Raw genomic sequence first — 18,115 nt, 5'->3', positions numbered from 1 at the left:
TATCCCACTGCTCCACCTATTGCGTAAGATACTTTCGAGCCTGGTTGCAGTTTCGAAGCGAAGTGTAGCCACTGCTTGAAAGAACTAAGGCACAAGATTCTTTTCTTTCTCCCCCCTCTATTTTTTTTTTCTCCTTCCAATTCTCCTATTTCTACCTTCGATTTTTACCCGTTAAGGTCGTTCGATCGAATATTTTCTTTTTATTCGTATTTTTATTTATTTAACGTTCGTATAATATCCCCCTTCCCCCCCCCCGGCCCCTATTGTTTCATTACAATTTGTCTCTATGATGATTTTTTCTTTTCTTTTTTTCTTTTTTTTAGTTGTTGTTGTATTCGGAACGTAATAATTCATTCATTCATTCATAAATACTTTTTCTTCTTATTATTCTTCTTCTTTTTAATTTAATTTCATTTTTCATTTTCTTTTTCTTTTTAGTTAACTCTATTTATTATTACGAGCCTTTCGAGTAGACAAAACTTCATTCGTATTCATGAGCTCGCTAAATTATCAGTCGGCGAATTTTCACAGTAAATATATCTCTTCATATATTTAGTCCAGTTAGTTACCTGAGCTACTGTTCGTTCGTTCGTTCGTTCGTTCATTCGCTCATTCTAATTTTATTCACTTTTCATATTTTTCTTTCTTTGTTCTTCTTCTATCATCTCATTGTCAGTTTTTTTTTTTGCACGAGAAAAATAATAAAATTCCTTTTTAGCAAAAGATATCCAATTTAGCGAAAGGGAAACTGATAATTTTGCAACATATGTAACGGGATTAATGTAATAGAATTAAACTGTGAAAATAGAGGGCCAGAGTAAGTAAAGTTGGAGAGTCCGGTACATTTACAGTCAATTAAAGTTATTCCATTAAAATTTTAGGCTTATCTATCGTTGTAATTATGAATGAACTAGATATGAAGGATAAATATATTTGGATAAGCGCACTTTAAAACTTATAAGAAGTATATTATAATTGAATCAAATAAAATATCATTTCATCATTGTAACAATCATTCGTGTCGTTAAATAATTTTTCTATCAAATTAGTTACGATCTAACGACAAGTAAATTGTATGGTTGTTTAAAAAATATAAGCGAGTTAAATATTAATTAAGTAAATAATATTTGAGTTAGACGTACAATAAATAATATTATTCGCAAAAAGAGATGATTCGAATCTAACAACATTGGTAAAGTTGAAAAATTTCTATTAATTCTAATAAGAGACGACCATTCTCGATGCAATTTGCATTCTGATGGATGCACTCACGCTCGTCTATTTTCACGGTGTAAGAAAGAGAAATTCTTTATAGAGAAAGATAGATAGAAAGAAAGAAAGACAAGGATAGCAGCTGGTAAGACTAGCAGACAACTTAGAAACCAGCTAACCGGGCAACCTACTGACTGACTCTTTCATATTCCCGTTTGAGTTAAGAGACGTGAACTAGACGCATTTTGTTTGTATGTGTGTGTGTATGTCTCTCTCTCTCTCTCTCTCTCTCTCTCTCTCTCTCTCTCTCTCTCTCTTTTCTTCCTTTTCATTTCTTCACACAATCAACTTGATTTTGTTTTCTCATCTATCGAGATGATCTCGATTTTGAAATTGTACCTCGTTACAATATCGATGCATAGTTAAAAGAAAACGTCAAAGTCGAAATCGAATAATCTAAACGAATAATCTCGAACACCGAAGGAGGAGCACGTAGTCATGAAACAAGACTAGTTTATGCACTGGTGTAAACGAATAATCGAGTTTTCCCATGAATATCACTACCACTCCTACCTTACTCGCTATTACTTTACTTTACTTCTCGTTCTCTTTTATAATTTATAGTATATAATTTCTCTCCCGTTTTCACATCCTTTCGTTGCATAAAATATAATATATATTTCTGATGAAATCGATCTAATTATTGTGTAGTATATACTATATATTTACGAAAAATGTATTATAATTTCTATCTGTGTATATATGCGTTACAAATATTTCTGATGAAATACTTTTCTTAATTATTGTATAGTATATATACTTAAAAAAGAAAAAAAAGAAAAAAGAAGAGAAATTTAACATTTAACATAATTTATATAAATAAATGCTTTTTTTTCTTTTTTTCTTTTTTTTGGTTGATTAGCTTCCTTTGAAATATTTTATTAGAATGTTCTAATAGTACCTTGACCAATTCTCATTCGCGACCTTGCGTTCTTGGATATATTGCAATTATTTTTTAACTAGATAACGATTGAACGATAAAATAGAATAGTTTGATCTAGAAGGGAGAATTTTGTTGGTAGGAATATATTTGCGCCTTTGGCACTGCATCGTACAAACAACTTGCCGTTTCTCTCTAGTTGGTGTACCTATTCTGCTACGTATGCATGTACTACATATATATATATATATATATATCTGTATGCATGTATGTACTATGAGAGAAAGAGCAAGTTAGAGAACGCATGCACGCTTGCGCGCCTCGATTCGTTTAACCGCGCATCGTTGCGCAACCATTTGCCTTTTCTTCCGTTCGCACGGAACGAAACACGCGCAAACGTAGAATGCATTATAGAAATAGTATTTTAATTTTCCTTTAAATTTTTACATACATATATATTTAACCTTTAGGTATTATTTTCGATCTATCGATATATTTGTAAAAGAATTTACACGTTGTAATATTTTTATAACAAAGAAAATATATTTCTCGTTTTCTTTTTTCTTCTCTAGTATCTCGTATTATTTATTCATTTTATTTTTTGGTTATATATATATATACTTATTGTAAATTAATTAATATTACGAAAGATATTTCGATAGATCGAAGTCAGGGCTGAATCGGTTAAGATTCGTCACTGTAGTACTCCCATGGAGAAAGGGATACGCTCCGATTGGTACACTCTCGATGCATAAGAACTTTATTGTCAATGTTGCTATACTATAAGTTACTTTGTCCCTGAAGCAGGTACATACACCACCATGCAATGTCGACTTGTACGAACTTTAAATAGATCCTTTCGAACGAATCCTTTTGACTCAAACTATTTGACTTTTGTTTTTTTCTATTAAGCGCGTTTAACTTTTATTTGAAATAAATCTATTGAGAAATTCTCTCAATTATCGTCCAAACACTTTGTTCTTTTTTTCTTTGAAATAAATCAAAACATTTCTTTTCCTTTTCCTTTTTCTTCAACATTTATCGAAGATACGAAATAATTTAACGAATAAAGTAATCCATAGCACCTATCGTTCACTTTCAATCCGTTAATTATCGCACGTTCGTTAAGTAGCAGAAAAAGTAATGAATTAGTTCGTTCGGTAGGAGGACAAAAAAAAAGAAAAAAGGAAAAAGAATTTTTAACAATCTACGAAACGTCAAGGATCGTTACCGTTAAATGACACTATAGAGCTCTCGACACCTGTATTTGAATTCGGTTCACGGATCTAACAACTATGTAAGTGGTCTAGAAAGTGGACTTATCAGAAGCGGATGCGTGAATACCGATGGCCCGAAGCATGTGGATAGGGAAGATCGATTAATTCGCGATAAACGTTCTCTTATTCGGAAATACCGTGGAAATCGACTTTCATTTTTATTCGTCGTGTTCGTTTGCCAATATGGAAAATTCTCTTTTCTTTGATAATGTAATATATATGAAATAGAAATTCGCATGCGATAATATCGAATGAAATTATACAAAGCTGACAATAAAACGGGATCAAATTAATTTCTTCGAAAACGCGCTACTAACACGCACGCGCATGTTAGATAATAAAGAGGAATAATAATTAATTCTAATAAAATAGATAAATATATATATCGATAAAATAACATCACTAGAAAATTATTAGGACAAAATTAAATCCATCTGTTTTTTTTTTCTTTTCGCGCAAACAAACCGACGAATACAATAACGATAACGATGATGACGACGACGACGACGACAACAACAATAACAACGAGAATCGATCAATCGATCGATAGATCGATGTAACACGACCGGCGCGTGCGATCACTTTCGCACCGATCGAGCAATGATCGAGAAACGATCGAGAAACGATGGCGGTGCACGAAGGGTGAACGAGAACGCAAAAGAATCGACTTGAACAGCGTACCCGCTTTATATATTCCAAACCGGTCAGGGCTGCCGTGCCCCAGCTAGCTAGCTAGCTAGAAAAGATTTGTGCGGGCGACTTTCGCGATCGGGGAACATTTTTCGTAGACTTTAAATAATATAATGGCTTTCACTTTGCAAAGTAGGAAAATTATGCGTTCGTGATAGAACATGAAATAAAATGAAAAGTAGTTAAATTAATATAAGCACGATGTAACAAACTAACACATTTGTTTCTCTTTTTAATCTTCTAATATTAATAATAATAATGATCTCTTCTTTTTTTTAACCACCTCACATCTTTATCTTTCTTCAAACACACCGTAGAAATTGACAATAATCCGTAGATTTAATTTAAAGCTCCTATCATTTCAAAATAGTTTTCTATTTCAAATTACAAAGTAGATTCTCTTGGATTGTATTAGTCTTCGTGAGAAACCTCGGATCGAAGAGGAAGGACTTGAGAAAGGGTTAGCAAGAAAGATCCTCCATCTCTTCTTCGTATCCCTTGGTTTTGAAACGTTTCAACTCCCGTTGCTCAGAGACGGTTATTCGATAGTTGAAATTAGTAGGGTTGAGGTAATAAGTAACGAACGAGGTAAAGCAGTAGCAGCCAATCTATTGAGAAAAGAATTCAGGTCTCTTAAGCTCATTCAACGACCCGTAATTCCAACTCTTTAGAACGTTTCGCGTTGCTCCAAACGCGAAACTCCTTTTCGATGCAAGGTGCCTCGTTTCCACGTAACGAGCGGGCCATAATCAGGACTGCGCGTCGCCATTTTCGGATCCCTTTCTCTCTTACCTTTCTCTCTTTCTTTTTGTCAACTCTAAACGACAAAGTTTTTCCCTTAACGACTAGACTAACTAAATGAAAACTTCGATTCGGTAGTTTAGACGATCTTCCAGGATCTAAGAAGTATGCCCTGGAATAAAACTTTTTCGAATGAACGAAGTCAACTTTTTCGAGTATCTTTTAATTTTTCCCTTTTTTATGAAACTTTATCATTGTTCGTATCTATCTAAGCAAAAGCCCATATTAAACGATTAGAAAGAAATGAACGTTTTATTAAATTCAATTATATATTAAACATACCGTGACCTCGTAACTATTCGTTCGAGTTAAAAAAAAATAGATAGCGATCGTGAAAAGGAAGAGACGAACGTTTATTACATTTTTATTCTTAATCTTTGCTTTCGACTCTTCTCGGTTGGATTTCTATGTACGAAAGAAAGAAATAATTACGTCAATTATTCGAGGAGGCATACGTTTAAACACGAATGGGAGATACGCTTATTTCAGAATACGTCACGGTAAAAAGGTAAGGGAATCACATTCGTAAAGAAAAGGGAAGTAAAGATTTCTTGGATGAACGTGTGGCGAATCATGCGATGAGAAAAGAGAATAACGAAGAATGATTATTCGAAGGGTCAAGGAGAAAGAGCCCTAGTAGATAGGCAAACCTCTTTTGGGTTGTCACGACCGGGTGGTGCCAGGTTGCACTCGGTGGTGTTCGTGTCTCCGGGATTGGGGGAGCGGAGCGGAATCCTATTCGAGTTGCAAGTTGTTGCCGCGAGTATAGGCGAGCAAAAGCGAATATCGACGACGACGACTAGTAATGGCCTCCCCCCTGCAGCCCCCTCGCCACCCCCACGGCTCCCGGCCACTACGGAGCCACTTAGCCGTCACTGGTATACGCAAGGATTATAGTTTTTCTGGGGGGAGGGTGGTGGAGCGCCTTGCTTGCTTTCGAAAGGATGGTGATTGTGGAGCGTGGACAGAGTAGAGTTAGGCGTATATAAGGCCTGCCGGCCCGGCCCAAGTCAGTCATTCACCGGTCTACCAGCTCACCATACACACACCAAACATGAAGGCCTTTGTGAGTATCTACGGATTCCGATACGGGCTAAATTACGGGGCTGAATTACGGGCTATATTACGATCTATATTACGTGCTCAATTACGAGCTTCTTCGATACGGGGTGATTTATTTCGCCGGGGTGTATCGCTTTCTCATATTCCGAAAAAGTAATCGTATAGTATTCTCGTGCCACGAATCGGTCTTTTTAAACTCGCTTTATTATTTTCATTTCTTTAACCCCCTTTTATGTTAAATCATTTAGTTTCTTCAAAACAAAAAAATTACATTCTTTTTCATACTTTTTTTCGTTATAACTCTTTTCGATTCATTTCGTCTTACATAGAATTTGTTTCGATCATTGCAATTCCGAGTTAAACAAATGTTCGATTGTCCATTTGATTTTCCTTGTCAACACGCATTAATCTTTAACGCATTAAACCCCTCGGGAGCCGCGTTAAAAATGAATCGCGCATCTTGTTGAACGACGACGATTCAATGTCAGGGTTCGTTTTACCCATTTCTCTTTGTTTGTCGTCCGCGAAACTCTAAAGTAGACTCAGACGGATCGGCACCATACAACTGTTACGACTTTCATTCATAAAGTATGCAATCTGGTCTTCGTCTATTGCAAGTTAAAGTAAAACCGGTTGTTGGTATCATCGTGCTCGTCGTCATTGAAAAGGAATCTTATCGGCGGACCGGTTGTTACCGTCCTTGGTGAATCCTTTGCCGATTCTTCATAAACGAATATCCCAAGTATATAACTTATAGAAGAGTTACGGGATGATTTACAATAGATCGTGCTTTTCGCGAGATTTCTAGACATTAGAGATTACGAAATGCGATCTTTAGAGTCGGGAGGGTCGCGGGAACGTTCGGTCAGACTCGTCGCACGGCTCACAGCTCACGGCTCGCGAACCTTCGTTCCGCGTTAACGGGATGTGAAAGTTTCTAGAAGTCGTTTTTAGATATGCATAATTCCAGGTCGCGAAGCGGTGCCATTTAAGTGCAATGTCTTAACTCGGGCGTGATACGCGAGTTCATCATCATTCGATCTAACTAACGCACTCCCTTTCTAACTTACTGAGATAAGATGATAAAGATAAAGAAAAATTGGCTCGAAAATACGGTAAAGAGGATTTTTATTTAAAGCTCTTAGCTCGGTACGAGTTAATTTATCGAATCTCGTGCAATCTCGCGGCTGGATTAGATCGTGCGTTCGATTGCGTCCAAGTTTAGTTTCGTACGATTGCATAAAATTCAAGTCGACTTCTTTTTCTACGAGTATACGAAAGTGCCTATTAGCGAACGAAACGGTTGGTCAAGAATTTCTTCCCCTAATATGGTTTTGTCGCGTTAGGCGTGGTAACCAAGTCAAAACGAGAGAGAAGTTGGCTGCCTTCGGAGGAGTGTCTCCTTAACTATGGGAAAATACGATTGGCGCGCGCTATCATTCCAATTACGAAACGTTACGGCACAAAGTTACGAGGATTAACCGCGAACACAAAACATTTCGCAAAGATATTTTTCTATAATATCATAATCATTTGAGGACACAAGTATCATGAGCGGAACAACGAATCGGATTTAATTTGGAAAAGATTTGTCGCAAAGTTAAAGTAACGAAGAGAAACAGTTATTTCGAACGGATATATTCATACGGATATATTCATACGGATTCCGGGAACGGAGCAATCGTGATTCCGAGTGAAAGCTAAACTGGCGCGCGGACGGTAGTCGTCTCGTAATCGCCTACGAGCCAATGAAAATAGAGATTCGCGTTGGTAATAGTCGGTAGTAGAGCGCTTCCGTAAACTGATATAACTCGGAGTTGCAACGTCATTTGATATAGGTAGGAGGGAAATCGGTTGGCGTAAGTGTATCGGAAGCACGAGGAGTGTGGCGATGACCGATTGGTTTGCGGTCGAAGTTAATAACCGGTTTGATTTTTTGCAGATCGTGTTCGCCTGTCTAGCAGTAGCGACGGCCCGTGCCGGAATCGCACATGGTGGCTACGGTGGTTACGGTGGATACGGCGGATACGGAGGAGGTGCTGGTTTGGCCATCACCGGTCATGGAGCAGGTCTCGGCAGAGGTGCCGGACTTAGCGGTGGACTCGCAGCTGGTGCTGGAACCGCTGCCTCCCTCCAGGGTGGTGCCTCCAGCTTGGGATCCGGTGGTCTTGGTGCTAGCTACGCTGCTGGTGCCGCGGCGGCTGCTGGAGCTGCAGGAGTTCAACAAATCGTTTCCGGAGGAGTAGCAGGAGGAAGGGCCGACATCGGACCTGCTGAAGGACCCAAGGCTAACGTAGGACCCCAGACTGGCCCATCCGATCTTGCTGGACCCCAAGAAGGTGCCAAATCCGTAGGAGGACCCCGTACCGGACCATCTAGCTTGGTAGGACCTGCTGCTGGACCATCCACCCTCGTAGGACCATCTCAGGGAACCGCCACCCTTGTTGGACCATCCCAGGCTACCGCTAGCCTTGTAGGACCCAGCTACGGTGGAGTTGCCTTCTACGCTGGTGCTGGTGGAATCAACGGTGACGATGGAAGCTCTGGCTCTGCCGCCGCTGCCGCTCCAGGTGGTGGTGCTGGACTCGCTGGTAAATATCGAGCTTCCTTACGACAATCGCGTCTACAATTACCTAAAGAATTTCATCTAATCCGTGCTCCCCTATTTTTCCCTACCTCTTTTCTCTCAAATCAGGGCTCGCTTTGGGAGGTGCCGCTCTTGGTGGTGCTGGTCTTGGTGCTGGACTTGGTGCTGGACTTGGTGGCCCTGGTGCCATCGCTGTCATCGGAGGTGGACCTGGAATCGCTGGTGGCATCGGCGGACACGACGCCGGAGTTGCTGTGATCAACGGCCCATCTGGCGCCATCCACGCCGGACTCGGCTCCCACGGAGCTATCATCCCCGCACCAATTGCCCACGGTTGGTAGACGGTTCAAGACCCCAGCGATCTCGGCTCGGCGACGGCGGCAAACCCACCACAGTCACTTACCGGTCTCCGGACGATCCTCAAACGCGCTCACAACGTCTTCTTCCCAAAGCTTCGTCCAATCTCGGAACATGGTAGGAACGCGCATCGGTCTTAAAGTGGTATAGCATCTATACTATCTTAGGTGGTAGGATGAGCTCGGCGCAACGGGATTTTCACTTCAACGAATTATCCCGTTGTTTCACCGATCCGTCCTAGCCTCCCCCTCGATGGATGATGGGCCGGCTCGTATCGGCCTCGAGAGAAAGATAATTAAATAGAGAGTTGAAAAAAAGAGAAAGAGAGAGAGAGACGGAGCAATAGAAAGATAATATATCAGAATCAGAGATAAAGGATGAGAGATAGTGAAACGCATCGTGAGCCCGGCCACTCGTGATTCGCGGTACGCACTTTCCTAATATTGGAAATTTTAGTCAATTGTCACTTTGTACGACCAAAACGATCGGTCGATACCGCGGTCGCCGGGCTCGAGATCTCGCGCACCCACGAGCCGGTCAGGAATTGGCTGCATCCGATGAAGATCTAAGGACGCGTGCCTGTTGCAAGCTATACATGCAAGCACGATCGACCGGCAACCGCTCTCGGCCATGCTCTCGGAAAGTGGACAAGCTTTGGCGCTTCGTCGTCGGACCAACTGGGTTTGTTCTGTTTTCTGAACACCCCGCCGTTGCTCCGGCTCGAACTCTTTTTCTTCTTTCTACGTCTTATTCCACCATCCGTAAGGCCGCTCTTAGCGCACACATATACATACACTTTTTTTTTATTACTCTTCTCTCCCTTCGAGCGGGGCTCGACGCCTCGTGTGTTGTTATACTTACTGCCGCACCCAAGCATACATATTATTATTACATTGCTCGTCCATGCGCATTATATGTTTCTATTCTCTCTGTTTTTTTTTTTATTTTTATATATATATATAAATATGTATACATACTACTATTACTATTCTACATTTCTTCGCGTAACTATATATACATATACATATATATATATATATAAACACATTGCCACACACGCGCGCACACACACCATTTACCATATGTGTATTCGTACATATACACACACTATACATATATTATATTATTATGTTTATATGTTAGTGAAAAGGAGAGACCGGTAGATTATGGTAGGTCAGCCCTTCCCGTGAGCGAACGAATGTATATAGATGGCGCGCCGCCGCCGGCCCCCGACCCCGCCCGCCCTCGTCATACCCTTTCTTTGCGATCACGACTAGCACCCCACCACCACCATAGATAGATACCACGTATTTATAGCGTTTATACATTTATACAATACTTTATATAAAATAAAGCATCAGTATTTAAAAAACATTTTCTTTTTCATCCTCGTAATAATAACCACAACCTCGTTAATCCTTAATAATTTATTTATCATTTTCTTATTTTCTTTTTATAATTATTAACTCTTGCGATCTAACGATTATAATCCTCATTCTATATTGTATCAACGTATTTCTCAATCATGAAAAATCATCAATAACTACGATTCGAATACTAACAAATTAATCGATTCTGAGTTATTTTTATTTTGTGTAATACAAATATTGACCTATCTTAAATCGTCCATTCCTATGTAGACACTGCATCGATACCGATATTGCACTCGTACTACTCGCATACGATTGGATCAAAAAACCTCGTTTGTTTTATACGAGAACAAAGTGTATTTTTCGGATGGCAAATAAAGAGAAGCGGAAAAGAAAATAATTCATTTCGGTTATCGCGCATATCTAGTGCAAGGGCGTATAGGTGTAACTAAACTTGATAAAGTAATCTTGTTTTAAATTTGTTTCTTTTTTTTTTCGCTTTTGCTTTTGCTTTCTTTTTTTTTCTCCATAAGAATCGAAAAATCTCACTCACCCGTCCGTCGTTTTTTTAGCTCCGTTCTTCTGCTCCAATCCGACGAAACAATAAAGGTGGATATCGATTAATCGATAGACCAAATTTCGACCATAGGAATTGGAAATAAGAGAATAGACCGGAAAGCAACGGTTTTCAACCTGCACACGAAAAACGTCGATTAATCATCGAAGTTAAATCATTGTACTAAGGTAAGGCTTCTTCTATGATTTATAACAGTCATAGTTTGTGTGTTTCCTCAATATTATTAGATCAATTTCTATATATTATAAAAGACAATTCGTCATTTGTCACCTGCAAAATTCACGTTTACGTAATATCGACATTTTCTTTTGAAAAACTCGAATAGGTGACTTTTGTACATCTTCTCTTTACCAGTCAATGATTCGTTTGCAAATGTGTCGTGCCCAGAAAGAAAGAAAAAGAAAGTGAGTGAGAGATTTTATCTCCGATAGCTTCTCGAAATATTTCATTTCGCTATTCGGGAAATATAATTTCCTTTTCGAGAAGTAGTTTTCAAACTCTACGAACGAAACGATAAATTAATCTTCTATCTTTCTCTCACACTCTCTTTTTGGTTGAATATTTTCCAAAGTGGTTTAGTGGCTTTTAGCGATACTTTTTCTATTTATATTTTACCATAGAGAACCAGAAGACCATTCGTGGAATCTCAAAAAATTTGCATTCGAACGTAAAACAATTTTCAAAGTTGGTTTGGATTCATCGTAACAAATGTTATCCGATTGTTTTTTCACGCGATAATGGAATTAATTTCAATTCAAAATTGTTACGACTGATATATTATTCGTTATTAATTTATGCAGATAGATTTATTAAGAAACACTTATGTATATGCATAACGTTAGTCGTTTCACATAATGTTTACAAACATTTTGAAGTTTAGAGCTTTCGCGTAAAATAGCAGAAGGCTTTCAGTAAGGTTAGCCATATGAAACGGTGGCATATCTGTATCAGAATATTCCAAGTTCTGCTTAACGGTTCACTTCCTTATTTCCCAGGAGATACTCATCCATATTAAACGCTTCACAAGATATGTATATATATATATAAATATATACCGGGTGGTCCAATAACTATTACCATTCTTAAAAATCTCGTTAATTCCTGATTTTATACAAAAAAAAAAAAAAACGAAAAACTTATCGAGAGAATAAAAAAAAATTGTTAAATACCAATTGCGTATCTTGAAATAACGCAACACTTCGTGCTAATCATTTTTTCGTTAAATAAAAAGATAAGGAAGATACCTATTTTAAGTGATAATTTTTTAATGAATCACCCAGTATACACATTATTGTACCATCCAGTTACATTTCTGATTATACTTTAGATATTTAAACCGCAATCTGTCGTATTTATCTTTTCCTATGTGTTAAATAAAATTGGTTACTTTTCTGAAAAAGTTCTAGTCTATTACAGTTAATTTTATTTTCTAGGATGTGTAATCAAATAAACGAATCATCCAGGAACCGAACAAACAACAACACTTTCTATTGGCATTAACGCGAAAAGATTTCACCGTTTATAGATTTCATGCTACGGCAGCTAAAAGATTAATTGATAAACTTAATTTTCTCTGTTACACACACACACACACATTTGTTTTAAAAATTTAATTCTTTTTTATTTTATAGCCGAATTATTAATTTTTCTTCTTTTTTTCTGTTTCAGGAAAACAATCAAGAGAAATCAAGATAGAACGAAATACGTCGATTAATTACATACAACGCAACGAATTGCAACGAATCACTGCAGAATATCATTTGGAAATAACTAATAAGTTTTTTAATTAATATTTAATAAATTATTTTTAACGAGATCAGCAATCATTTATGTTCCGTTAGTTGTTAGGTACTTAGCAACACAGTATCTTTCTTGTTTGTAATCGAGATTAATGACTGAATTCCTGTGAAATCGTTTAAGCGAATGTCTCGAGATATAAATAATGCTTTAGTTTTCTATCTCTCTCTCTCTCTCTTTTATTCTCTCTCACTTTCTTTCTCTCTTCCGCGATATATTGCTTTAGCGTTTTGCTGGAAAAAGTTTTTATCGTTTGTTTTGTTATATCTTACAAAAATGCATAATCCTCGTAAAAGATTTTCTGCCATTAGGTAACTTTTAAAAGTGTAATAATATAAACAGCGTGATTTTTTAAAAAAGGAATTTATAGACCTGGAAGAGAGAAAGATTATTAAAACTTATAAAATATTATTGTAAAAATGAATTGTCATTTATTCGAATAAATAAAAGATAACTTGTGGCAAACGTAAATAGTAAATCAATAAAATAAGGGAAAAAAAAACAATTATATAAGTATTCGCTAAGGCGTGATAAACGGCAAATAGATAATGTTCTAACGCGAGCATTAAAGAAAAAAACATTTCGTAATTTCTGCCATTAAGTACTTGGAATTCAAGCAGGCCAATAGTAATAATGACCGATCGAAGAGGCGTAGTCCTTTCACTCTCGAGGGTGGTAATTACAGTTGAAGATTATTCTCAGAAGAGTTTGTTTACAAGTTATATTATGACACAGAGAGAAGTTATTTTGGGGCCAAGGTCAACTATCATTGAAGAAATATCATCTTACTAAATCGAAGAAGCATACCACTTATTCTTCCAATAAAATAATACAATTATACAAATTAACAACCTCCACGATTTCTCGTGATCGGTTAGTATCTCCTCCCCGCCCCCCCCCACCTCGTTAAACTATTATATAAATTAATGAAGTTTTCTCTGATCTATAATATCTCGTGTTTTAAACGTAAACGTTTAATCATACGATTAAACTGTACGTACATTCATTCTAATTCAAATCGTTCCGAAATTACCACATCTGCCGAACTTTCACGAAAGTGGTAACATAACGTAGTAATCGTTATCGCAAACGCTTTCGACCACGGATCCCACAATGAGGTATGATCGGAGGTTACTCCCATAAGCCATAACGATTGCGTCGAGTCCGATGGTGGTGGTGGTGGTGGTGTGCACACCAGACAATGACTGCAAATGTCAGTCTCACCATTAACATCGATCACGTTCAATCGTGGTGTTCTTCCGATGAACGGGAACCTACGAATTTCAAAGCGAGATTTCTCGTTTCTTCGGATAAAATCGGGAATCGATGCCACCACACCATCGATAGAGTGAATTGTGCCAATCGAATGGAACTAGATCGAACCACGGTCTCACTTTATATTTTCTCTTTCTATATGTTCTTCTCTTTCTCTTTGTTAAACGTCATTTTAAAGGTCGACAATTCACCTCTTACGAGCTTCTTTGTCTTCTATGAACTTTAATCGTAGAAATACTAACGGACATTACACATCTCATTTCCTTTTGAAACATGAGAATACGTATATACATATATACATACATACATACATACATAGTAAATCACGTTATAAATCGAAAACGTTAATGATATCTATCTGTATATATATATAGTTAGAAATATTTTGTTCCCTTCTTATACAAATTATTATTATTTCTTCGTTAGTTTTTAATTTAACTATCGTGGTAATCGTAAAGTATAATATTATCTATGTACATGGTGAATCACAATGAATAAAAGACGTTCTCTAAGATGTTAGTTTAAAACACTTTAATTGAAATATTTAATTGAGACAAACGCGAATGAATAAGTATACCTATAAGTATATATAATAATCTTTCTGTCATGTATGTTAGAATAATATCAGTGGAGCCATAGATGAAAGTACATTTCGAAGGAATTAGAACAGTATAGATCACACGATATTTCGCGATTTAAAGGTCGAAGTCGTATTCTATTTTCCTATGAGAATCCTATTAATTATTGAGAACCTCTTTTTATCTATCTTTTCACTCGACATTGACTTTAATGCGAAGTGCATATAAATTTTAGTCTTCTGAACAATTTAAATCGTGATATAACGTTAAATGGTGCACTCACCATTTACCATTATTTTTTTATGAAAAAAAAAAAATAAGAAACGGAAAAAAAAGAAGTTCCAATAGTTGTGTCCGTTGAAGCATTAAGAAGATTCACGACTCTGATATTTCTTTGAAGCATCTCGATGGAAACCTGCTACCTTTGAAAGTAACGTTTAAAGACTCCTCAAGGGGCTTTGATTTTGCGGTCGCTTTGATCTCATCGTAGAGAGAGAGAGAAGAGAGTATGAGAAAATTTGAGAGTTATTTTACGAAGTAATATGAACTCGAATGTGGATTTCATCATACGTATTCTAGATTTACAAATTTTATAAGTTTAACCAAGAATACATATGTCATATATATATATACAATATATCATATATAGGTCACAATTGTTATAATTTACATTTCAAATAACATATGATCTTTAATCCATTGTACATATTATGTTAACGATAATTAATAATTAATTAATTATGATACGCAAATGAATAATTGGATTGGACGGTAATACGATATGACATTGATTATATCGAAAGCAAATAATTATTCGGCTGTAGTTGTCACCGCGTTCACAAATAAACGGTTAAAATCTCACCGATGATAAAACAAAATTAATAGACACGATATAGTGTGTTTGTAAATCCTGTACCTCCTCCTCCCCCCCCCCCAACCCGTAGATAATGAAATAATTATTAGTACATTATTCGAAATGATTAATAAATCAATTCAAGGACAATAGTAGGTAGATAAATATATATATATATCCGAAGATATAAGGTTTAATATCATCATTTTCACGGGTTATACCATTCTTGGATGACTCCGAAGGTCATGCGCAAGAGGGCCATATCTTCGAGGGTGGGTGTGCCGGATGGCAGCAAGTTTCTTGCACAATGCTCGAGTCACCACCATCGACGGATATGATTTGAAGGGATCAACGGGGGCGCGGTCGAGATTCTACACCAGGTGGTATATAAACTCCGACGAAGAAAAGCACGAGTACACTCGACGATCAGAACTCGGCAAGATGAAAGCTCTAGTAAGTATTCTATGTTTTATTCGATTTTCCAAAAATTCATTAATTTCGTGAACGCGACTTGTAATATTTTCTTTTTTATTATTGTTGAAAATTCTCCTAATCGTTTTTCATTTTCAAATTATTTATATATTTTACGTATTATTATATTTAACACAAGAGAATATAACGTATAAACATACCTGTACGAATTTGATAATATTCAATAGTAAAGTATTCACAAATTTGTTTTTAAATTATTAATAAAAGATAGAAGAAACTTACCCCCCCAAACAAAAGTTCATATCTCAGGTTATCGTTCTCGTGGTGTGCATCACATTTGCCACCGGTGCACCATCCTCGAGAGAACGTCGTGAAATCTACTCTGGTTACGGACACGGTTATCATGGTGGATATCCTGGACATGGGGTCGCCTTGGCTGGACCATTACTAGGTCATACAAGTGTGGCTGGTCCTCACGTTGGAGCATCCGTTCTTTCCGGACCCTCGATTGGACCAGCGAAATTATCCGGATCAGCTTCTGGACCGGTTCACGTATCTGGTGCTGTCGCTGGTCCAGCCGTTGTCACAGCTTCCGTTGCCGGACCTGCATATGTCGAAGGTTACAACGGACCATACGATGGTGGATATTATTCCTCTCCTTCGCTAGGAGGTAATTATTTATTGATATCATTTCTCGATGTTATATTTCAAATTTACGTTTTAACTTTTATCTACATTTTATTACGATTTATATATATATTAAATTCGAGCTAAATATTCATATACAAAATATTTAAATAATTCAATATATTCTTTCTCATTATTTATTCATATCTCTTTCTATTTTCTTTCTTTTTTCTTTTAAAATACACAAGATTAAATTCACATTCACTTTTTTCCAATTTAAATTTAAACTTTTATTTAATTATTCTATATCGAATTGTCAAAGAGATAGATTTAAGAAATAATATTGAAATAAATTTCAACGATTGAATTAATTAGAATCATTGAACGTGTTCATTTTACAGTAATTAAGCAACATTAATAATTTACTACTCTCAGGTTATGCTTCTCCTGGCTATACTGGTTACGCGGGATACGTAGGACCCGCAGGACACAGTGGATACGGTGGATACGCAGGATCCGCAGGCCACGCAGGACACGGAGTAATTCTCGCAGGACCTGCATCCCACGGTGCAGTTGTATCAGGACCCCATTCCGGTGGCTCGTCAGTCGCCGGTCCTCATGCCGGTTCGGTGATCATAGCTGGTCCCTCGGGAAAAATCACTGCCCATGGTGCCGGATACGGTAGTGTTCATGCTGGATTACATAATCACGGTCATTGGTAACGAGAGTGATGTCCCATGAAACGCGTTTAATACTCGTCCCTAAAATGCTCGATTTCTTTTCTATCCTCTCTTCACCCCAATCGTTATTATTATTATCTTTTTCTTTCTATACATTTTAACGATAAGCTACGTTCCTTTACTTATGCGTTTTTATTTTATTTTATTTTTTTTATTTTTTTAATTTTTTTTTATTACTTTTCTCTTACTTTTTGGATCCCATCCAACCTTTTCTCCGACGCCAACCAAGTAATTCATTAACTTGATATTATTACTTTTTCCCTTTCTATCTTTTTTTTCCATCTCTTTCTCATTTTCCTTGTCTGCCTTTTTTTCTTTTTCTTTCGTTGTGTCTCTCTTTATCTTTTCTTTTGAAATATCTTTCGCACGGTTTTACGACGACGCTAGGAGCATTCGCGGTGCTTTCAGCTGAATATGCGTATTTATAACGATGGTTTCTCTTGTAAGAGAAGAATAAATGTCTCTCTCCCTTTTCTGTAGAAACATTTCCAGGAAACTAAGAGATTTCCAGGAATTAGAGAATTCTTTTTAGGGACGCATCCCCCGTTTTTTTCTTTAAATCTGTTATAATTTTTACGCAAGATGTTTGCCCAAGAACGAACGATACTCGTGTGCGTTAAATTTAATTAAATTTGCTGCTAAAGAGACTCAAAGAAAACGAAAAAGAAAGTGAAGAAAAGAATATTCTGCGATGGTAGAAAAACGTGTTTTTAATAAAAATTCATATTAAAACCAAAAGAAAAAAAATGATAAAGAAAAAGAATTTATTGATGTTAAAATAAATCTTCATCTTCAGCCATTGGTTTTCGTCACGTTTCAATTTTTTTATCCTCCCATTTTTATGTCAAACAAATTTAATAGAAATAAATTAACATAAGTTGTTACGTTTTGTTATCCATTTTCGTATCAAACAACTTTCCGGTCGATTTAATATGTTCTT

At 36.9% G+C, this 18,115-nt stretch overlaps 2 protein-coding genes across 2 annotated transcripts; both read left to right on the top strand.

Moving 5' to 3' along the window:
• Nucleotides 1–5,924: 5,924 nt before the first annotated feature.
• Nucleotides 5,925–10,919, top strand: LOC106783733 (glycine-rich cell wall structural protein 1-like). The gene is made up of 4 exons (XM_014742525.1): nucleotides 5,925–5,986; nucleotides 7,925–8,573; nucleotides 8,678–8,902; nucleotides 10,869–10,919. Exons 1-4 carry the CDS (start codon nucleotides 5,975–5,977, stop codon nucleotides 10,901–10,903), a joined length of 921 nt encoding a protein of 306 aa, XP_014598011.1. The 5' UTR covers nucleotides 5,925–5,974; the 3' UTR covers nucleotides 10,904–10,919.
• A 4,823-nt stretch (nucleotides 10,920–15,742) lies between these two features.
• On the top strand, nucleotides 15,743–17,202 carry LOC106783732 (cuticle protein 64-like). The gene is made up of 3 exons (XM_014742524.1): nucleotides 15,743–15,829; nucleotides 16,106–16,478; nucleotides 16,871–17,202. The coding sequence occupies exons 1-3, from the start codon at nucleotides 15,818–15,820 to the stop codon at nucleotides 17,155–17,157; spliced, it is 672 nt and encodes a 223-aa protein (XP_014598010.1). The 5' UTR covers nucleotides 15,743–15,817; the 3' UTR covers nucleotides 17,158–17,202.
• Nucleotides 17,203–18,115: the final 913 nt, after the last annotated feature.

This window comes from Polistes canadensis, unplaced genomic scaffold (genome assembly GCF_001313835.1).
Source record: "Polistes canadensis isolate GaletaPanama2010 unplaced genomic scaffold, ASM131383v1 scaffold_25, whole genome shotgun sequence".
NCBI lineage: Eukaryota > Metazoa > Arthropoda > Insecta > Hymenoptera > Vespidae > Polistes > Polistes canadensis.
The sequence above is the reverse complement of the archived record's forward strand: the minus strand, read 5'-3'. Positions and strand labels throughout refer to the sequence as shown.